Source organism: Choloepus didactylus, chromosome 21, assembly GCF_015220235.1.
Source record: "Choloepus didactylus isolate mChoDid1 chromosome 21, mChoDid1.pri, whole genome shotgun sequence".
Lineage (NCBI taxonomy): Eukaryota > Metazoa > Chordata > Mammalia > Pilosa > Megalonychidae > Choloepus > Choloepus didactylus.
The window spans coordinates 46,909,653-46,932,597 of NC_051327.1; the positions used below are offsets into that span (position 1 = coordinate 46,909,653).

At 42.7% G+C, this 22,945-nt stretch overlaps 2 protein-coding genes across 2 annotated transcripts in view; both read right to left on the reverse strand.

Annotated features, from left to right (window-relative positions):
• ITGAL (integrin subunit alpha L) overlaps positions 1-17,320 on the reverse strand; it is a 54,969-nt gene extending 37,649 nt beyond the window's left edge. The window contains 11 exon segments of the mRNA XM_037814960.1: positions 4,905-5,037; positions 5,124-5,197; positions 8,908-9,058; positions 9,205-9,337; positions 12,384-12,529; positions 13,250-13,380; positions 13,536-13,653; positions 14,845-14,912; positions 15,025-15,119; positions 15,777-15,879; positions 17,107-17,320. Coding sequence (XP_037670888.1) covers positions 4,905-5,037; positions 5,124-5,197; positions 8,908-9,058; positions 9,205-9,337; positions 12,384-12,529; positions 13,250-13,380; positions 13,536-13,653; positions 14,845-14,912; positions 15,025-15,119; positions 15,777-15,879; positions 17,107-17,164 — 1,210 coding nt within the window. The 5' untranslated portion in view covers positions 17,165-17,320.
• On the reverse strand, positions 3,202-4,826 carry LOC119517893 (deoxyuridine 5'-triphosphate nucleotidohydrolase, mitochondrial-like). Its single transcript, XM_037814959.1, has one exon. It carries the CDS (start codon positions 4,083-4,085, stop codon positions 3,660-3,662), a length of 426 nt encoding a protein of 141 aa, XP_037670887.1. The 5' UTR covers positions 4,086-4,826; the 3' UTR covers positions 3,202-3,659.
• Positions 17,321-22,945: the final 5,625 nt, after the last annotated feature.

Sequence of the window (22,945 nt, forward strand, 5' to 3'; positions counted from 1 at the left end):
GTTTTCAATAGCAACTAAAAAAATCAAGTACCTAGGAATAAACTTAACCAAAGATGTAAAAGACCTATACAAAAAAAAACTACATAACTCTACTAAAAGAAATAGAAGGGGACCTTAAAAGATGGAAAAATATTCCATGTTCATGGTTAGGAAGACTAAATGTCATTAAGATGTCAATTCTACCCAAACTCATCTACAGATTCAATGCAATCCCAATCAAAATTCCAACAACCTACTTTGCAGACTTGGAAAAGCTAGTTATCAAATTTATTTGGAAAGGGAAGATGCCTCGAATTGCTAAAGACACTCTAAAAAAGAAAAACGAAGTGGGAGGACTTACACTCCCTGACTTTGAAGCTTATTATAAAGCCACAGTTGCCAAAACAGCATGGTACTGGCACAAAGATAGACATATAGATCAATGGAATCAAATTGAGAATTCAGAGATAGACCCTCAGATCTATGGCCGATTGATCTTTGATAAGGCCCCCAAAGTCACTGAACTGAGTCATAATGGTCTATTCAACAAATGGGGCTGGGAGAGTTGGCTATCCATATCCAAAAGAATGAAAGAGGACCCCTACCACACCCCCTACACAAAAATTAACTCAAAATGGACAAAAGATCTCAATATAAAAGAAAGTACCATAAAACTCCTAGAAGATAATGCAGGAAAACATCTTCAAGACCTTGTATTAGGTGGCCACTTCCTAGACTTTACACCCAAAGCACAAGCAACAAAAGAAAAAATAGATAAATGGGAACTCCTCAAGCTTAGAAGTTTCTGCACCTCAACGGAATTTCTCAAAAAGGTGAAGAGGCAGCCAACTCAATGGGAAAAAATTTTTGGAAACCATGTATCTGACAAAAGACTGATATCTTGCATATATAAAGAAATCCTACAACTCAATGACAATATTACAGACAGCCCAATTATAAAATGGGCAAAAGATATGAAAAGACAGTTCTCTGAAGAGGAAATACAAATGGCCAAGAAACACATGAAAAAATGTTCAGCTTCACTAGCTATTAGAGAGATGCAAATTAAGACCACAATGAGGTACCATCTAACACCTATTAGAGTGGCTGCCATTAAACAAACAGGAAACTACAAATGCTGAAGGGGATGTGGAGAAACTGGAACTCTTATTCATTGTTGGTGGGACGGTATAATGGTTCAGCCACTCTGGAAGTCGGTCTGGCAGTTCCTTAGAAAACTAGATATAGAGTTACCATTCGATCCAGCGATTGCACTTCTCGGTATATACCCGGAAGATCGGAAAGCAGTGACACGAACAGATATCTGCACGCCAATGTTCATAGCAGCATTATTCACAATTGCTAAGAGATGGAAACAACCCAAATGTCCTTCAACAGATGAGTGGATAAATAAAATGTGGTATATACACACGATGGAATACTACACGGCAGTAAGAAGGAACGACTTCGTGAAACATATGACAACATGGATGAACCTTGAAGACATAATGCTGAGCGAAATAAGCCAGGCACAGAAAGAGAAATATTATATGCTACCACTAATGTGAACTTTGAAAAATGTAAAACGAATGGTTTATAATGTAGAATGCAGGGGAACTAGCAATAGAGAGCAATTAAGGAAGGGGGAACAGTAATCCAAGAAGAACAGATATGCTATTTAACGTTCTGGGGATGCCCAGGAATGACTATGGTCTGTTAATTTCTGATGGATATAGTAGGAGCAAGTTCACAGAAATGTTGCTATATTATGTAACTTCCTTGGGATAAAGCAGGAACAGGTTGGAAGTAAAGCAGTTATGTTAGGTTAGTTGTCTTTTTCTTACTCCCTTGTTATGGTCTCTTTGAAATGTTCTTTTATTGTATGTTTTTCCTTTTTGTTTTTAATTTTTTTTTTTCCATACAGTTGATTTAAAAAGGAAGAACAAGTTAAAAAAAAAAAAAACAGGAAAAAAATATGTAGTGCCCCCTTGAGGAGCCTGTGGAGAATGCAGGGGTATTGGCCTACCCCACCTCAATGGTTGCTAACATTACCACAGACATAGGGAACTGGTGGTTTGATGGGTTGAGCCCTCTACCATAGGTTTTACCCTTGGGAAGACGGTTGCTGCAAAGGAGAGGCTAGGCCTCCCTATAATTGTGCCTAAGAGTCTCCTCCCGAATTCCTCTTTGTTGCTCAGATGTGGCCCTCTCTCTCTAGCTAAGCCAACTTGAAAGGTGAAATCACTGCCCTCCCCCCTACGTGGGATCAGACACCCAGGGGAGTGAATCTCCCTGGCAACGTGGAATATGACTCCCGGGGAGGAATGTAGACCTGGCATCGTGGGACGGAGAACATCTTCTTGACCAAAAGGGGGATGTGAAAGGAAATGAAATAAGCTTCAGTAGCAGAGAGAGTCCAAAAGGAGCCGAGAGGTCACTCTGGTGGGCACTCTTATGCACCATATAGACAACCCTTTTTAGGTTCTAATGAATTGGGGTAGCTGGTGGTGGATACCTGAAACTATCAAACTACAACCCAGAACCCATGAATCTCGAAGACAGTTGTATAAAAATGTAGCTTATGAGGGGTGACAATGGGATTGGGAAAGCCATAAGGACCACACTCCACTTTGTCTAGTTTATGGATGGATGAGTAGAAAAATAGGGGAAGGAAACAAACAAACAGACAAAGGTACCCAGTGTTCTTTTTTACTTCAATTGCTCTTTTTCACTTTAATTATTATTCTTGTTATTTTTGTGTGTGTGCTAATGAAGGTGTCAGGGATTGATTTAGGTGATGAATGTACAACTATGTAATGGTACTGTGAACAATCGAATGTACGATTTGTTTTGTATGACTGCGTGGTATGTGAATATATCTCAATAAAATGAAGATTAAAAAAAAAAAAAGGCATTGGAGGTCTTACTGCCAAACTGTCTGTAGTGAAGCACTAACATTGTACATGTAGTGAAGAAAATATTTAAATCCATCGCTTGAATAGATTTAACAAATGGGGAATTCTTTTTCATTTTTAATTTCATTTTTCTTTGATAAAAGGCTTATTTTGAAATGAAAATGAAAATGTATTCATCTTACTTGAATGTGAACAAATAATTTATACAATATGAGACAAGTATGTACAGCAAAAATGTGGGAAACAGTAGCACACTGAGAACTGTGAGTATAATTTATGCCTTTCTAAGCCTGCCAACCCATTTGGCTTTTTTTTTTTTTTTTTAACTTTAACCTCTCCTTTTTATTATCTTTTAGTTCAGTTTATGCAATACTTTACCTTTTTGAAAGAATTCGAGTTAACTGAATAAGACATTCTTTATGGTTCATAAAGCAATTAAAGCAAAATAAGTTGCTGAAGGGGTAGCATTTAGTGAATTAAATAATACACACTTTCCAAAAGATATACATTTATACATAAAATGAACTGAAAAAGAAATTGCTTGTTTTAGGGTACTAAAGCAGATTTACATACAACAATCGCTGAGTAGAAAAACACAAGAAGTTTCTACGCGATCCCACCAGAGGTTTCCTTGATCTTAAGAAAACTAGATTTTTTTTAGAGGTTAATAAGGCTATTAAGTTTACAGGAGCAGGAACACCAAAACATTTTAAGTAAAAGTGATTTTAAGGGATAAAAGTATGTTTTCCATTCTTGGCATAAATTTTAATTTTTTCCAGTGGAACCAAAACCTCCTGAACCCCTTTCAGTGACATCCAAAACTTGAACTTCCTCTATTTCTGGATAAAAAATGCGTTCACAAATCAGCTGTGCAATTCGATCACCCTTTTTCACTTCATACTTTTCTGTGCCAAAATTCAATAACACAACACCAACATTTCCTCTATAGTCTTCATCTATGACACCAGCTCCTACATCTATGAAGTGTTTTGCAGCCAAGCCAGAACGTGGAGCTACTCTTCTATAACATCCAGAAGGAAGGGCTATCTGAATGTCTGTTTTCACAAGGGCTTTCCCCATGGGTGGTACTGTATAATCATAGGCACTGTACAGGTCATAGCCTGCCGCCCGCGCCGACCCCTTGGTCGGGGCCGTGGCGTGCTCCAAGAGCCGGGCAAAGCAGATACGCATGCCCCCTCCTCCGTAGACCTGGCGCGCTTGCTGGGGGAGATGGCGGGGATTTCTTCAGAGCAAGGCATGGCAGTGCAAAGAGGGGAAACCAGAACCGAAGAGAGAGCGGAGAACCGAACCAAAGAAGCAGGATCCCATTTGGCTTTGAACAATGCTATCCCAGCAGCCATTCATAACTGTGCTCCAGCCCACAACTATCTTTTAGGAAGTTTTGTGTTCACAGTGAAAAGAATGTTGACTTCAAAATTATGCATTTATATTAATGTCACTATAAACCAATGGGAATAGTCATTTTTAAATGAACCTAAGTATCAACAGACTGAACTACTAAATTAATAAATTATATAGCAATGTAGCTATTTGCTCTAGAAGGCATCTCACAATGAATTTTTGTTGCTTGACTATTTTCTTGGTGAACATTTGAACTAAAGCAGTGACTAGGATTGGTGATCTAGCTAAGTATTTTGAAACACATTAGTTTGGTACACACAGGAAAATAAAACACAATTTTTTTCCTACTCGTTCCCTCTTAAAAAAAAAAAAAAAAAGCAAAAGAATTCCTAAAACTGGAGTTCTTGGACAATTCAAGAGGGAATCCTCAAGAAAGAGCTACAGGTCTCCTATTAATAAGATGGGTAAGGGATTATTAAGGGAAAAATGCAAAATATTATAACCATATTTAAACTCTGAGCTTATTCATACTGGTTGCTCAACTGTTTTCACTGTTTTGAAAGCCAGTCTGAGTGACTCTTTGCCTCCGCAAAAAAAAAAAAAACAACACAAACACAAAAGAACATAGCAGAAACGAGAAGTACTCACCCAAGTAGCCTGCTCTCGCTTCCTGTGTCAGAGGTTCATTCCCAACAAATACATCACCCCGCAGGTCTGCCATCAGGTCTAGAAAGCCCCCAGCCCAGTCCTTGGCTCCAACTGCCCCTACAACTCCATGGCCCTGCCCAGAGAAGGAGAGAAGTGGGGGGTAAGCTGCCCCTCAGCTGCTGCTCCGCAAGCCCCACTGCGCTCAGTCCCACCACTTACCCCACTGAGGGCAGCGCTGATCCCACTGGAGGACAGCTCCATGTTGAAGGACGTCAGGTCCTGTTTGCTGGTGCCTAAGGGACAAAGTAGAGGAGACCAAGGGCCGAGACCCAAAGAGCCAAGACCCAAAGAGCTATAAAAACACTGATATCCATGGAAGGACTGAGAAAGCAGCACGGTGTTTACCTTTGGAAAGAGCATTTGCTTTAGAGTCAGACAGGTCTGGGCAGTAGCTTATTTCAGAGTCTGCTTTCTCACGTGAAACTCCAGGAACCCCAGATTTGGAAATCCCGTTACTCCAACTCAACATGTCTAAAATGCTGCACTCGAGTTCTGCTTCTCCTCAGGCTTCCCCCTCCTTCAATGAAGGCACCACCACCCACCTAATGAGCCATGTTAAAAATCAACCTGAATTCCTCCCTGTGCTGGTTTAAATGTATTATGTCCCCCAGAAAAAGCCATATTCTTGGATGCAATCTTGTGGGGCAGACATATAAGTGGGGATTAAGTTGGAACATTTGGATTAGGTTGTTTGCATGGAAATGTGCCCCACCCAACTGTAGGTGATAACTCTGATGAGATAATTTCCATGAAGGCATGGCCCCACCCATTCAGGGTGGGCCTTCATCAGTGGAGCCATATAAATGAGCTGACAAACAGAAGGAACTCAGTGCAGCTGAGAGTGACATTATGAAGAGGAGCTACAGTCAAGAGGGACACTTTGAAGAAAGCACAGGAGCTGCAGATGAGAGACAGTTTGAAGATGGCCATTGAAAGCAGATTCTTGCTCAGGAGAAGCTTAGAGAGGACAAATGTCCCAAGTGCAACTAGGAGTGACATTTTTGAGGAACTGACGCCTAGAGAGGAACGTCCTGGGAGAAAGCCATTTTGAAACCAAAGCTTTGGAGCAGACACCAGCCACATGCCTTCCCAGCTAACAGAGGTTTTCCAGACACCATTGGCCATCCTTCAGCAAAGGTACCTGATTGCTGATGTGTTACTTTGGATACTTTATGGCCTTAAGACTGTAACTGTGTAACCAAATAAACTCCCTTTATAAAAGCTAATCCGTTTCTGGTGTTTTGTATTCTGGTAGCATTAGCAAACTAGAAGAATCCCTGTCTCTCTGTTCTACCTCCAATCCATCACCAAATCATGCTGGTTCTACCTCTAAAATATATCTGTCCCTTCTCTGAATAATTTGTCCTGGCACCACACTGGTCCAATTGTCCTCATATCTTTCCTAACAAATGCAAAAGCTTACTAATCTGGCCTTTTTTATTCCAGTCTTTCTCTGTCCATGCTTTTCTATACAGATCAAGCCAGAATAATCTTTTTTAAAAATGTGTATCAGTAATGAGATACCTCTTCATACTCCCTACTATGGCTATTATTAAAAAAACCTCAAAACAATAATACAGGTGAAGATGTGAAGAAACTGGAGGGAGGCTGGTGGGAATGTAAAATGGTGTAGCTGCTGTGAAAAATAATTTGTTGGTTCCTCAAAAAGTTAAACATGGAATTACCATACAGACCATCAATTCTATTTCGAAATATTTCCCCCAAATAATTGAAAGCAGGAACTCACACAGATACTTGTACACCAATGTTCACAGCAGCTTATTCACAATAGCCAAAAGGTGCAAACAACCCAAGCACCCAACAACAGATGAAAGAACAAAATGTGGCCTATACAGACAATGGTATATTGTTTAGCCATAAAAAGGAACAAAGTATTGATACACACTATGACATGGATGAAACTTAAAAACATTATGCTGAGTGAAAGAAGCCAGACAGCAAAGGACAATATTGTACGAGTCCACTCATAGGAAATATCTAGACTAGACAAATGTATAGAAACAAAAAGTAGATTAGAGGTTACCAGGGGCCAGGGAGAGGGAAAAATGGGGAGGGTTACTGCTTATTGGATACAGACTTTCTGTTTTGGATGACGAAAAAGTTTTGGTAATGAATGATGGTGGTGGCAGCACAACACTGTAAATGTAATGCCAGTGAACTATACACTTAAAAATGGTAAAAATGGAAAATTCTGTTATACATAACAGATTAAAAATCTGTTAAATAAAAAAATAAGTAAAAAGATGTGTATCAGACCATATCTCCCTTTCTTAAAAGCCCTTCGTTATTACCCATTGCCCTTCAGTCTAAAACTCAAACTCCTTGAGTCCCCATCTAGCTTTCAACCTTCTCTCTCACTCGGGTGTACTGACCATTTTTCTATTCCTCCGACATGCCAAGCCTTTTCCCACCTCCTGGTCTTTGCACTCATAGCTCTCTCTCTGTCCGGAATGCTCTTTGCCCACATTCCTCATATGGCTGTTTGATTCTCATCTCTCAAGTCTCAGCTCAAAAAGCATCTCAGAAGGGCCTTCCTTGGAAAATCTATCTAAATTGGACACCCCGGTTAAATCTATCTCATCACTTTATTCATTTTTTTATAACATTTATCACAATCTCTACCCTGTTTACTTGTCTGTCTTTCTCCATTCAACTTGAATAAAAACTCTACTTGGACAATATCCCTGTGTGTCTCAGTCACAGCACCTGCTACGTGGTCACTGCCAGCATGAATCAATGAACTGAAAATACCACCAGCCTTCCAAGGATCCTGAGTGGCCTGAGTTAAACAACATAGTTAAAGTGCCTGTTACATGTAAGTTTTCAAGAAACATAGCAAACATGATGATTCACTGGTTCACTGAATAAATATTCAGAGTAGCTAAATATTTGATGCCAGGGATACAATGGTGAAAAAGCAGATCAAGGCTTGCCGCAACAGACCTTACACTTTCATGCAGGAGACAGATAGTGGAGAGACGATTAGAATGCAGTGTAACGGGGCTATGAGAGGGGACATACAGCTGTTACAGAGGCACACAGGGAGAAGCACCTGACCCAGACTTGGGTGACCAGCAAGCCCTTATCATAGGAAGTGACAATTCTAAGATCTGAAGGATGAGTAAGAGCTAGTGAGATCAAGATAAAGGATTAGGGCTAGAGATTATAAAAGCTACCTTTTATAGTGAGCCTATAATACTGTGAGATTGGTATTACTATTTCCATTGAACAGAAAGTACAGTGAGGCTCAGAGGGGAAAATTGATCTGGCTGAGGTCACAAAGCAAGTCAGAGATGGAATAGATTCTAGAGCTAGATATGTCTAGTTCCATTATATAAACCACATTGCTTCTTCAACTGAATTGAACACCAAGCCTATGTCCTAGCAAAGGGGACTTCCCTGAGGGGATCATGCACCATTCAGCAGACTAGGCAGGTCTCCTGGGAAATACCCTCTCATAGCCAGTTCTCCAGCTAGTGACTAGAATAAAAACCTTCTCTTAGTCTGGGCCAAGAAAGAAGACCTGTGGGCTGCTCACACCAGCCCCTGCCCACCTGTGCATCTTAAGTAATCTGGGGCCTAGGATGAGTGAAAATGAAAGCTGAGTGAGGGGAAGAAGAAATTATAGTCACTCTGCAGGGCTCAGAGGATACCAGCACAATATAGTCAGCTTAGGGCCCTATCCTGGATCAAACCAAGCTCCAAAAGGAAGATGGGATCTCAGAGGGAAATATCAGAGGCTGCTTTTATCATTCTCTTCTAAATTCCTACTAGAGGTTTTTCTCAGAAGAGCTCTTACCACAGTGTCAGAAACTTGGTATGTGCTCTTTGTTATTCAGTGTGTTTCTGATCCAATGACCCAGATGAGTCTTTGTTAAACAATCTCTGGAAGGAACTCTCCCTCCTGGGGTCTGCCACTCACCCTCAATGACATAGATCTTCTTTTGCAGCTCAGTGAATAGATCTTTAAGCTTCTCAAACGTGTCCAGAATCTTTACAAACTCCTTTGCAGGTTCTGAGGCAAATTTGTGGAGGGTCTCCTGACTTTCTTTGGTCTTAAAATGCTTCCCAATCTGTAAGGGAGTGAAGAACTGGCATGCTCAGAATCGCAGACCAGTTTTCTCATATTTTCACAAGACTCTGGGCCCCAGAAGAAAGGGGAATAGGGTCAGGAAGAGGAGAGACAGATGAGATGTAAGAAGGGGATAGGGGCCCATACCCCAATGATGTAGCGGATGATATCTTTGGCCGAGTCAATGTTGCCACTGTCAGTGGCTTCCCCGTCTGTGATGATGATGAGCACTTTGGTGGCATCTGGCCGGGCTCCCAGCTCTTGCCGGAACACTTCTGTCCTGTGTCCAGGAAGGAGGGATGTGAGGGATTCCTCCCCAACACCCCACCCCAGCCCATTAAGTGGCTCCCCCGCTGGCTCTGCAGAAGCCCTTCTCACATTTCCCACACAGCTGTTCCAAGCTTCACTGTTCTGCTCCGAACCTCCTTCCTTGCCCTGCTGCCACACCACTCCTTCTAGAACAGTGGTCCTGAAACTGTATTCTGGGCAGTCCAAAGGCTGCCTCAGGGGTCTGGGAGCTGTGAGTGGGGACTGGGGAGTTTTGTGAGGGGTGACTCTGGGCTTCCTACTGTCCACCTCAACCACACAGCAACTCCCTTTAATCAGTTAGATAAAGCTGATAATCTAGGTGAGATTTCAATGGAAGAAAAGGGTTCCATGGCTAGAGAAAATAGAAAAGGCACTTTTCCAGAACAAGCTCTTATAGCACCTCCCTGGCCTTCCCTACCTTCCCGAGGCTGCCCACAGATCTCTGCCCCCTACTCAACCCAGTCAATTGTAATGACTTGTTTCTGTGTCAGTGAGCTCCTCGCGGAAAGGACCATGCCCGATTCGCTGCTGTGTCTTTGGCTCCTGACACAGAGTAGGTGCTCGGTGCATGTGAGATAAAAAGAAGGGAGGACTGAATACCAGATAGGCTAAGGCTCAAAGTTCCTGCCCTGCCCACAACCTCCTTCAGAAGCAAGTAGGATTGCCCACAGCTTTTGCTGCAGTAGCAGCTCTATGTGAACCATCTTCCCTCCCCATCCCCACAGCTAATCAGAGACGAACAATTAATCCAAGAGCAGCCAATCCACAGTCCATGACTTATGACAGGGCCTGACTCGGGAGCTGAAAGCCACATGGAGAGGCTGGAGAGGCCACGGTGGGAGGTGGAGAGGAGATGCAGAGAGGGGGGTGGAAAAGTTATCTGGAAGCTGCCAAAGACAGAGTAGGGTTGAGCTTATGGCAGATCTCTGATAGGCAGAGACACAAACACCTGCTGGGAAGACCTCAAACTCTGTCTGGGATCCACCATGATTCTCCAGCCTCTATCCGTGGGGGTCATGGGCCTATCTGGACTCCCGTTCACAGGTTTCTACCATGGTTTAAACCACTACCAACTCTCATCTGGATTTTTCAACAGTCCCAAACTGGCCTCCCTGCTTCCACCCTTGCCCCCTCTACTGACTAATACCAACATTGCAGCCAGAGGGATCCATTTAAAAACATAAATCAGGTCGTGTCACTCCTCCACTCAAAATGCCCAATGACTTCTCATTTTACTCAGAGGAGAAGCCCAAGTCCTCACCCTAGCCTCCAAGTCCTTAATGGATGCAGGCTCCAGTTTTCTTTCTGACCTCATCTCCTACTACTTTCTGCTTTGCCTACTTTTCCCCAGCCACACTGGTATCTGGGCTCTTCTTTAAATATCCCAAGCATGTTCGCCCCCCTCAGGGCCTTTGCTATATTCCCCCTGCCTGGAATGGTCTGCCCCCAAGTATCCACACACCTTGCTTCCTCATCTCCAAGTGTTTGGTCACACTAACCTTTTCTGATCTTCCTGTTGCATATTGCTTTGTTTTTCTTTATAATACTTACACCTTCCACTATATTACCTGATTTACTTATTATCCTGTTTATTACATTTCGCTCCCCTACTAGAATGTTAAGCTCCAAGATGGCAGATATTTTTCTCTGTTTTGTTTACTGCTCCATTCCCAGTACCTAGAACATGGCAAACACCCAGTCGCAGGCTAAAATCCAGCCCACAGCTTATTTTTGTACGTTCCATGAGCTAAGAATTTTTTTTCTATTTTTAAAGTGTTACAAAAGCAAACAAAGGGACAATAAATGGCCAGTAAAGCCTAAAATATTTACTATCTGGCACTTTACAGAAAAAAATTTGTCAATTTCTGTCCCTTGAACATTCCCTACCACATAATAGGTAGTCAAGAAATATTATTAAATACAATTCCATGACTGCCTCTTTTTGTGTCCACTATTGACAACTTTAGGGGTCTCTTCCCATCCTATGATGACCCCTTTTACCAAGAAATTCCCCTTATTTATAGAAGTGGGAAACCAAAATCCATGTTTGTGCCATGTGACCCCATGCCATAGGTCAGATTCAGGCCATGGCTGAGTGGACTATGGCACATGATCTAGGCTCAGCCAATCAGATTTTCCCTCCTTGAAGCTGGAATTCAGTTGTTCACCTGAACTGAAGAACTGAGGCTGCCATTTTTTGAGTGGCCACACCTCAACCAGATACAGAACAAAGCTTTCCACAGAGAAAAAGGAATGAAGCACACAACAGACCAAATGAATGCCAGAAGAAAAGAGCTGGAAAGACACATGGACAGTCTTGCATAAATAGGCATGTTTACCTGAAACAAATTCAACTCTCTATGCATGGCAAAGAAATGAAAACGAGAAAAATAAGTGAAATAGTGCAGGAAATCCTTCCTTCTATTTCGTTCAATTTGAACGTATGACCGGGGGGAGCATGAGGCGGGAGATAGAATTCTCCTGTTCCCCAATCGGTGTCAGTTCCCACGGCCACTCTAAAGGTTTTTTGATATACAGCATGGTCCTTCAACACAATCCAACTACTTTCCTCCAGGCCTCAACTTAAATACTGGGGGAAAAATTTAGGAAATCAGAAGATGTTAGTTTCCAATGTGGGATTTGAATATAATGAATTCTACAAACAATTCAAGGAATTCCTCAAGGACAATTCTGACTACTTGAGACTTTTGTTCACACCCTGACAGTATCAAGATGTGCCTCCACTGTGGCCACCTCGGTTCACCACCACTTTCCAGATCCTGGTTCAGCCCCTTATGAGGAACGGCAGCGCTGCCTAGCCCAAGAGTTCATGACATATCCCTGTATCCTCCCATGAATTTCCCTTTGGATTCAGGATAGAGTAGATTTCTGTTACTTACAATCAAAAGAACCTCATCAAAATTGCTCCACTTGCATTCTTACAATAAACTGCCCCTTGTGTGAGCTCACACAGAATAAATGAATGGACAGGCTCTATCCCACAAAAAGGAACTTACGCGACATAGTCGATGGCACCAAAGGTGTTGGTCAACAGGAGCATATGTGTTACATTGGCTAGCAGGACATCAGGATCCTTTAGTTGAACGTAATCCAAGAAATTAAATTCCGTTTTGTAGGTCGTGGAAAACTGAACAGCAGCAAACTAGAAAAGGAAGGAAGAAATGATATGTAATGACACATCTCTTCCTACTTGTACGCTCCAATATCTACTTCTTTGTCCAGGACCTGGGCAACCCAATTCTAAATCTCTGCCTCAAATTGGTTTGGCTTTTTTTTTTAATGAGGCAATATATAAACAAACAGAGACATAAAATTAAATAAACCTGCTTTCTTAGGTAGTCCTGTCTACTGAGCTCCTGTTCTCTGGGTCTCCCTACCTCATCAATAGGGATGGTTCCCAGTAGCCATATTTCTGCTGAGTGACTCTGCTAAACTGGATATTGTTGGCTGGGCCAAGGATGGCCAATTGGAATCTCTTCCCTGAGAATTCAGAATTTGCAGAGGGAAGAATGAGTTGAAAAGAAAATTTTAAAAATAATAATAATTAAAAATTAAAAAAAAAACTCCTGGAATTTTAATAGGTGAACCTGAGAGCTTTCCACAAGCCCATGGGATCCAAAGAAACTGAGAGAGTCAGTCTACAGAGAGAGAAAGAAGATGGAAGCAAAAGTATGAGAAACAAAAATGAGAACTAAAGAGAATCCTAGAAACTTTCTACTCCCTGGTTCTTATCCGTTCCTGAATCCAGTTATAGCCATGCCCTTAAATTCCAGAGATATTATCTACTAAATTTTCCTTTCATGGCTTAAGCTGGTTCAGGTAGGCTTTAGTTGCCTGCAACCAAAAATCCTAATCTATTTACCTGGTAGGAAGAGTTGCTGAGTTTCTTCATCACATCCTTCATGAAGTCCAGAATTTTCTGAAATTCATCTTTCTGCAAGCTCATCGAGCCATCAAACAGAAACACCAGGTCTACGTTGCCCTTTATACATTCTGCAGAGGCCACACACAGAGGGACCTGGTGAAGTGTTGCCAGTGTTGGGCCCACCCATACTAGTTCTCTTCCAGGGGTAGCCACGTGGAGCTATTTTTTACTCACTGGATCCCTACCTGTGGTGTCCTTCTCATCCCAAGATTGGGCTTCTTACCCTGATAGCCGGGACGCCCTTGCAGCACAGGATCCCCTAGATTCTGGTGGAAGAGGTAACACAGGCCACTTAGATAGATATTCTGGTCACATGTCCGTGAAAACCCAGGGTCACAGGCCTGAAGGAAGCAAAGGTAAAAGAGTTGGAGCCTTTTGGGCATCATAAGCACCAAGAACTAGAACCTTAAGAGACATTGTCCCTCTCCCACTCTCTACTTCCAGCTGGTTACCAAGGCAAGTTAATTCTGCCGTCCCTTATAGCCATCTCTCCATCCCTATAATCAATGCCTGTTGGATAAGGTCTAAACTCCTTAGCTCGCACTCATAATTGTTTACAGTTGGGTGTTAGCCAACGTTTCCAGGCCCACCCCTCTCCCATTACCAATCACACATTCTGCGTTTAAGCCAGTCCAATTACTCGTCATTCTCAGGATATATACAGTGCTATTTCTTTCCCTTATGACCACTGTTACTGCCAGACTACAATTTCTTGAAAGTCAGGGCTCATGCCATGGTCATCTTTGCATCTCACTCCCCTTCCCCCATCAGTCCCTAACACAATGCCTGGCATGTGATGGGAGCTGAGTAAACAAGCTCCAGTTAAAAACCAAGTCAATATTTCACTCAGTTTTCTTTGTCTCACAATGCTGTGCCACAAGGATGCTGCTGGGATGAAATGAAAGAGCAACAGAAAGGGAATCAAATGAGGATTTGATCCAAATCCTGGCTCTACCACTTTGCAACAATATGACCTTGGCCAAGTCTCTTAAACTCTTTGGTTCTGTTACCTTATAGGTAAAACACATCTACTGATTCTTATCTCACCTATTGTCTTGAGGGTTAAAAGAAATAAGGCAGTATTTCCCAAATTTTGTGTGTTTGCATACTTCACAATTTCTGCATCCATACTATTATTTATTTAAAATCTTCCTTTAAACTTACTTTTTTAACTTTAGCCTCATTCTAAGCAATAGGATCCAAAGAATCGCGAATTTGATGTGCTTGTGGTATGTTTTTTTCTAACAAGCCATTAAATAAATACATAACTACTGAAATTTTAAAAGTTTGTGTCCTGCTAAAAATCATCTTGGGTTATTAATGGTCATAGATATTTCATACTTGAGGAAACAAACTGAAGTAAGGTCTTGAAAATAGCTGACTCACAGCTGGTTCTCGAAAAACACTGATTGAATCCAAATGTCTTAATCTTCTATGGGATCTTTAGTCTATTTTCCTTCCTCCTTTTCAATGTATCTTTCCTAGCAACAAGATTCCCAGGCTCTAATATCACCACCACATAAAATTCTTACCAAAAGGCTTCCACCTGTGGGGTCCGTTGCCAAAGTCATTCCCAAGTACTTGGAGGTATAGTTGGAACCTGTAGGCACCAGAAGGTTGATCTGGATGAACTTGGACAATCCAGGTTTGTTGAGGCCAGCTTTGATTTCCCTGAGACACCACTCCTCCCAGCTCCCTCACCAGTTACTCACCCATCAGGTTGACTGGCAGGCATTGTCTAGTCTCCGGTTGGCACTCATAGAGGTTTCCCATACTGCTCCCCTCACCTGGAGCTCCGACGACAACCCTGATGAGAAATCTCACCTGTGAGATGGAGTTGCCCAGGTCTTTACCTACCCACTCCTGCCTATCAAGGGCGTTCAGATCCCCTATCAAGTAGCTCAAGCAATGCAGCCACTCCCTTCTGGGGTCTCCTCAGCCCCCCACCTTTTCCTATGGAACCCCCAGATTATAATCATATACACCAGAATTCTATGGTCTAGAAAACCTGAGGCCCAGAGAATGATCTGCCAGAATGTCACACTATAAGTTTACTCAATCTGTCATCAATTGAAACGACATTTATGGCATGCTTACTATGTGCTAGACTGGAGTATGTAGGGGATATGGGGGGCGGGGGGGGGGTGAGGGACAAAATCCCTGCCCTCAAGGAGTACACTGCCTAGTCAGGGAGTGAGCCAGGAACTTAGAAAGTGGGGCAAAGTGTTTTGGGGGCCCTGATATATTTTTTCTCTTAGGCAGTTACGTGGCGCATTACAGATGCGGCTATCTTCTGCAGCCTATATTATTTGATAGCCTTACTCCTGTGATTCCAGAGAAACCCCACGGAAGGACTCTTCAAGCAGGAAGGGTCCTCGCGGCTTGCCGGCTTCACCCACCAGGGGCGACCAGTCCTCCGCCCGCGCTCTGAGGGGCGGGGAAAACATCGAGGGCTGCAGCTCACCTTTTCCCAACCTGCAGGACGCGGTACCCAAAGTGCCTCCCAGCATCTTGGAAGGAAAAGTTCTGCGCATGCCACACGTCCAAGTTGTAGCTCCAGGCTGGGGCTGAAAGAAAAAATGGGTAATCGGAGAAAAGGGTCACTTCCGGGGCAGGCAACGCCTTCCGGCCAAGGGCGCTGCACGCGCTGGAGAGCCGCGGGCGCTGATTGGCTGCAGGTCCTACCTCCCAAGCCCACAGCGGAAGCCGAGGTCCAGCAAGTGCTAGGCCTTCCATAGATGCAGAGGTAAAACCCGGCCTCCTCCTTTCCACGCCACTCACAACTGAGGCCAGCTGGAATCTGACCCCGTGCGCTTCCCCATGAGGACCCTGACTCTGGGAAATATGGAAGCAGCGGCTTCCTGCCACCCAGGCCTCCCACCGGGCCAGGGCCTAGGAAAGACTCAACAACTTCTTACTTGTCCTCTCAGCAAAGAAGGAAGGATGAGAAGGCGGAGGCACATGAGAAAGAATCAGATCGAAAGGGCCGCGAGGCATAGGGTGGCCCTGTTCCCAGGCAAGGACCAAGATGGGGATGTCCCGAAGCAGAGTGTGCCTCCCCATACGCCCACTTCTCCTTTACTCATGGGGCTCAGGCGCCCTGAGAACTCAGATAATTGTCCACTGGCTTCCTCTCACCAACTTGGGGATTCAAGATCCCTGATCCCTATGAGGCTGCCTCCTCACTCCTCTGAGGCACCCTCACGCCCCACCTCCACCGTGGATCAGTGTCCTGGTAGCCACTAGGGCTCAGATTCTCCCATCCCACCACCCACCTCAGACAGCCTAGGCATCTGTAAACTCCCAACTGGCCTTCCTGGCCCTACCTTCTCGCCGGGCATCAGGCTTATATTCCACAGTATCCCAGATGCTTCTTGTTTTATTCAGATGAAGAGACAGAGGCCCAGAAAGGAGAAAAGACTTGGCTTTCTCCAAGACAGAGAGGTAGTACCCTGGGTAAGACCAAAACCCAGCACCCTCCTCTCAGCTCTAGCTAGACATTAAGCATCTGCTTTGTTGAAGGGCCCACAACCGCCTCTCAACTGTTGCCACCTTTCTCTCCTACTCTTCTCCCCACATCTCGCCACTCTTTCTTCTGTACTTTGGTCTCTAGCTTTCTTTTCCTCCTTCTCCCTTCAGAATTTCTGGGCCCCACATTACCCATGGCCAGTCCCAGCCTCCAAGCAGCTCCTCATTTACTCCAGTTCCACAAAGCCCTGCAGTTTCCCTGGCCACAGACACATCTCCCTCCCCCCCCCCGCCCCTTTCCTCCCTTCTCTTCCTCCCTTGCGTACCACAGAGAAAGGGCCCAGACAGCAGCAGCCTCATTATGATGATGCAGGAATTCTTCATCTCTCCAGTGGCTGGAGGGACCTGTGGACCCAGGCTCCAATCTCAGAGAACCCCTGGGATTTGCTGGCAACTTAAACAGTGAAAGAGGGAAATGATAATGCCTCTGGCGCCTCTTGCAGTGGGACTTTCTCAGAGAGGCAAGAGGCTGGTGACACTGCAGGGGTGGGGGGAATGTGGGTGACTGTAAGGGTTGTGAAACCGCATGGGTTCAGAGAGGAAGTGTAAGCAGGTTAAAGACATTTCCTGTGCCTGCTTGCATTTTCACATCATCCAAGAGCTGGCAGCATGTTAATTAGATTTCTGTCTCCTCCTGCCGCGGAGCTGCTACATCAGTCTCTTACCAACACATGACCTTAAGATTTTTTGAAGCCCAGTGGAGGACTGGTCAAATAAATTGTGATGCAACCAAGTGGAATGGAATGCTATCCAGCCATGAAAAAGAATGATGAAAGAAAAACGGGGCGGAAAAGTAAAGAATGAGGTAGCGCTCTATATAATGACATTAAAAGGGGCCCACGATAAGCTGTTAAGATAAAAAAAAGCAAGCTACAGAACAGGGTATTTAGTAACTCAATCTGGTTCTAAAAAACTAAAGACCAAACCCACAGAATGGGAGAAAATGTTTGCAAATTATATATCTGATAAGATACTTAAATCCAGAATATATAAAGAATGCTTAAAACTCAACAATAAGAAGACAAATAAGTTAAGTTTTAAAATGGGCAAAGGTTTTGAATAGATGTTTCTCCAAATATATAAAAATAGCCTATAAGCACATAGATGCTTAGCATCAGGGAATGCAAATCAAAACCACAATGAGATAGAACTTCACACCCACTAGGATGGATAGAATAACAGGTCAGAAAACAAGTGTTGGTGAGCATGTAGAGAAGACAGAGCCCTCATACACTGCTGGTAGGGTATAAAGTGGTGCAGCCACTTTAGAAAATAGCCTGGCTGTTCCTCAAAGAATTAAACATAAAGTTCCCCTATGATCCAGCAATTCCACTCCTCCATACAAATACCTGTACATGAATGTTTGTAGCATAATAATAGTCCAAAGATGGAAACAACCCAGATGTCCATCAACAGGCAAATGGATAAACAAATTGTGGTATATCCATATAATGGGATATTATTCAGCCATCAAAAGGAATGAAGTACTGATACATGCTATAACATGGATTAACCTTGAAAACATTCTGGTAAGTGAAAAAGCCAGTCATAAAAGACCACATATCACCTGATTCCATTCATATGAAAGTCCAGCATAGGGAAATCTATAGCGATGTAAAGTAGAATAGTGGCTGCTTAGGGCCTCGTTGAATGGGAAGTAGGAAGGTGACAGCTAAAAGGTATGGGTTTCTTTTTTTTTAATTGGAAAACCTTAAAATTTGCCATTTTAACCATTTTTAAGCGTACACTTCAGTGGAATTAGTTACATTTACAATGTTGGGCTACGATCAACATCATCCATTACCAAAACATTTTCATCACCCAGAACAGAAACTCTGTATGGGTTACTTTTTGACATGATGAAAATGGTCTAAAGTTGACTGTGGTGATGATTGCACAACCTTGTGAATAAATTAAAATGCTGCTGAATTGTACACTATAAAATGGTGAATTTTATGGTACATGGATTATATCTCAATTTTAAAATAATAAATAATAATAAAATTACATGTTTGTATATGTATGAAAAAAATCTGAAAGGAGCCAAACCAAACTATAAACGATGGTTATTCCTGCAGGGTGAGGTTTAAACTGTCTGACTTTTTTTTTTTTTTTTTTTACAATGAGGATATATAACTTTGGTAATTGAAAAACTCAAAAATATTTTTAAAACTCTAAAATGGAGGAACTGTATTTGGTTATGGGAAACTGGAAAGGGCATTCAGATTCACCTTGCATTGTGAGGAAATCCTGTTCAACCTAGCAAAGCCACTATCAATGTCACTGCTTTGGGGAAGTTTTTGCAGGCAGATTATTTTTAATCTCTACTGCCAGGCAGCTACAACATTTGATAAACTGGCTCCTGATAATTAGATGATGTCAGATAGTCTTTTTTCAAATTCAGTTAGAATCAGATAATTCCGACTGATTTCTTTGATTCTCTGCAAAGCAGTTCCAGTTCCCATCTAATCAAATTCTTTTTATTGTTTAATTCAAACATTGCACATGTGTGTAAAGTAAAAGAAAGAAAAAAATCTCTTTAAACCACCACCCACCCCACCCCATTCCTAAATCCCAAGAAAAACTATTGCTAACAATTTGGAGCCATATAGTCTTCTTGCCCCAAAAAGGTTTGTTCTGCTAGTTAACAACACAGGTTTGACCTGTTTAAAAAAATGCTTAAATATCTCAGAGCAGAACATCTAATTCAGAATTAAAAGGCAAATCAACCACCTGATTTGGTTTTCCTTCACGCCATGCTCTAAACTTAGATTCTTGAGTTGGGGCTTAAATTTATAGAAACTAGTAGTGTATCAGTAGCAAGGAATAGAATACCCTTATCCCAGATGTTTAAGAGAAGAAAGTGTTTAGGAAATGATCTCCAAATCTCTATTGCTTGGATTACAGTTTATCTGTATGTTCCACCAGGCAAATATACTCATTTATATAGTTATCTTATTTTGGCTTTCAAATTTGGAAGAAAAAAAAAAAAGAAAGAGGATACCCCCCCCCTCAACACAAACACACACGTACACCCCGGTTTAAAAACTATAAGGCTGATTCAGTGGCAGAGAGATTCCAAAAGGAGCCAAGAGGTCACTCTGGTGGGTACTCTTATGCACAATATAGACAACCCTTTTTAGGTTCTAATGAATTGGGGTAGCTTGTGATGGATACCTGAAACTATCAAACTACAACCCAGAACCCATGAATCTTGAAGACAATTGTATAAAAATGTGGCTTATGAGGTGGGACAGTGGGATTGGGGGGGGGGGGGTGGGGATCACACTCCCCTTTGTCTAGTTTGTGGATGGATGAGTGGAAAGGTGGGGGAAGGAAACAAGCAAACAAACAAACCGAAAGAAAAAAAAAAAAAAACTATAAGGCTGAGTAAGCTACAAGTTATAAATAAGTATTCAAGGAATCCGGGAAGTCAGGGTTCAATGGAGGAAGAGATAGAAGATGATTCTCTGAAGAAAACTGGGCTGCAGAGATCTTTGTCCAAGACCACATGGGGAAGTTTTGGCATGATGTGCCCTCAAATACTCTCACTTCTCTCTTAGTCAAACAGCACTAGCTGCCTCAGAATTCAGAAGTTTTCTGATAGCCCAGTTCCTCCCAACTGCCTCAATTCCACTCCTTCTGTTCAAACCCCTGTCAGATTTCACCAGAACTATTTATTGCCACTACAGCTTTAACTTCCTTCAATCTCCTTCCTCCATCGGAGGGTTCCACCTCCCAGGTCCTCCAAAACTAACCTTGAAAAACCTGAGCATGTTTCATTTGCCTTAAAACCTCTGATGACTCCTCCTTTGCAGGCACAAAATCAAGTCCAAACTCCTTGGCATGGCATTCAGGAGCCTAGTTGCCTCTCTACGCTCTAGCCACATCAAATAGCCTTTCGGTCTTCAAATAGGTCAGGTATCCTAGAGAGAAGTTTCTGAAACTCCTCAGGCACCCTCTTCTGAGGTAAACAGAGCAGTCTCCATAGCTGCTTTCTGCATGATGTAGTCTTGGATGGGTCAAGTGAACAGTACGAAACTGATCCTGCTGGCATGGTAATGGCTGATTGGACCTGGGATCCATGCCCAAGGCAAAAGTAGCCATGGATGAACTGAACACAACAGATGCCAGCTCTCTTCAGGATGGCTTTGTTGCTCCATTTATGATGAGTTGTTCCATATAAGATGATGAAAAGGACCCAATCCCATCATCTCACAGGAGAGTGACAAATGAGATCCTACACTGAGAGGTTTGGGGCTATACAGAGTTTCTGTTCGGGGTAATGAAAAAGTTTTAGTAAAAGAAGGTGGTGACAGAAGCACAACATTGTAAAAGTAATCAATGTCAAAGAATTGTACACTTAAATTGGTTCAAGTGGCAAATTTTATGTCACATATATATATAGCCACAGTAAAAAATAAAAAGACTAATATAAAGAACAAAAAGGAGACAATGGCCTGTCCTTTGTGAGGTAAGTTCTTAATTATGTTTCATTTTTCTGTAAGTTCACCTGAAAACAATGAGAGGGTATTTTCTCTTGCCTCACTCGAGAGCAAAGCAGACTTCGTATCCAGCCACTTCTCATCTTCACCACTGCTCATCCCTGGTCCAACCCACTGGCATCTCTCGTCTGGATTTACCCTCACCCCTGTCACAGTCTGTCTTCCACGCAGCAGATCTGATAAGTCAGGTCTTGTCACCTTCTGGCCCACAACCCTCCAGGGTCTGTCCAATTCAATCAAAATACAAGCCATGAATCTAGACACAGACCTTACACTTGCACAAAAATTAACTCAAAATGGGTCCTAGACCTAAATGTAAAATGCAGTATTATACAACTTCTAGAAGACAGCATAGGAGAAAATCTAGGTGCCCTTGGGTTTGGCAATGATTTCTTAGAAACAACACCAAAAGTAACACCAGTGAAAGAAAAAATTGATATTGGACTTCCTTAAACTTGAAAACTTCTGCTGTGCAAAAGATACTGTTAAGAAAATGAAAAGACAAGCCACAGGCTGAGAGGAAATTATTTACAAGACACATATCTGAAAACCCACTAGGACAGATTTTATTAATAAATAAATAAAGTTGGCAAGGATGTGGAGAAACTGGAGCCCTCATGTACTGTTAGTGGGAATATAAAACGGTGCAGCTGCCGTGAAAAATGTTTGGTGGTTCCTCAGGTTAAGCGATCCGGCAATTACACTTCTAGGTACATACCCAAAAGAACTGAAAACAGGGTGTTCTAGTTTGCTAATGCTGCCAGAATGCAGAACACCAGAGATGGATTGGCTTTTATAAAAGGGGGTTTATTTGGTTACACAGTTACAGTCTTAAGGCTATAAAGTGTCCAAGGTAATGCATCAACAATCAGGTACCTTCACTGGAAGATGGCCAATGGTGTCCGGAAAACCTCAGTTGGGAAGGCATGTGGCCGATGTCTGCTCCAAGTTCTGGTTTCAAAATGACTTTCTCCCAGGATGTTCCTCTCTAGGCTTCAGCTCCTCAAAACTGTCACTCTTAGTTGCTCTTGGGGCATTTGTCCTTTCTTAGCTTCTCCAGATCAAAAGTCTGCTTTCAAAGGCCATCTCCAAAATGTCTCTAAGCTGAAGCTCCTCTCTCAGTTCCAGTGCATTCTTCAAAGTGTCCCTTTTGGCTGTAGCTCCTCTTTAAAATGTCACTCTCAGCTGCACTTGGGATATTTGTCTTCTCTCAGCTTCTCTGGAGCAAGAGTCTGCTTTAAATGGCCGCCTTCAAACTGTCTCTCATCTGCAGCTCCTGTGCTCTCTTCAAAGTGTCCCTCTTGGCTGTAGCAGCTTGCTCCTTCTGTCTGATCTTATCTAGTGCTCCAGTAATTTAATTCAGACCCACCTGAATGGGCAGGCCAACACCTCTGTGGAAATTATCCAATCAGAGTCATCACCCACAGCTGGGTGTGGCACATCTCCATGGAAACACTCAAAGAATTACAATCTAATTAACACTGATAGGTCTGCCCACACAAGATTACATCAAAGATAATGGCATTTCGGGGACATAGTACATTCAGACTGGCACACAGGGAATTCAGATACTTTTACACCAATATTCACAGCAGCTTAA

Excerpts from the sequence above, each read along its gene's own strand:
- LOC119517893 (XM_037814959.1), bottom strand. The coding sequence starts at position 4,085 with ATGCGTATCTGCTTTGCCCGGCTCTTGGAGCACGCCACGGCCCCGACC.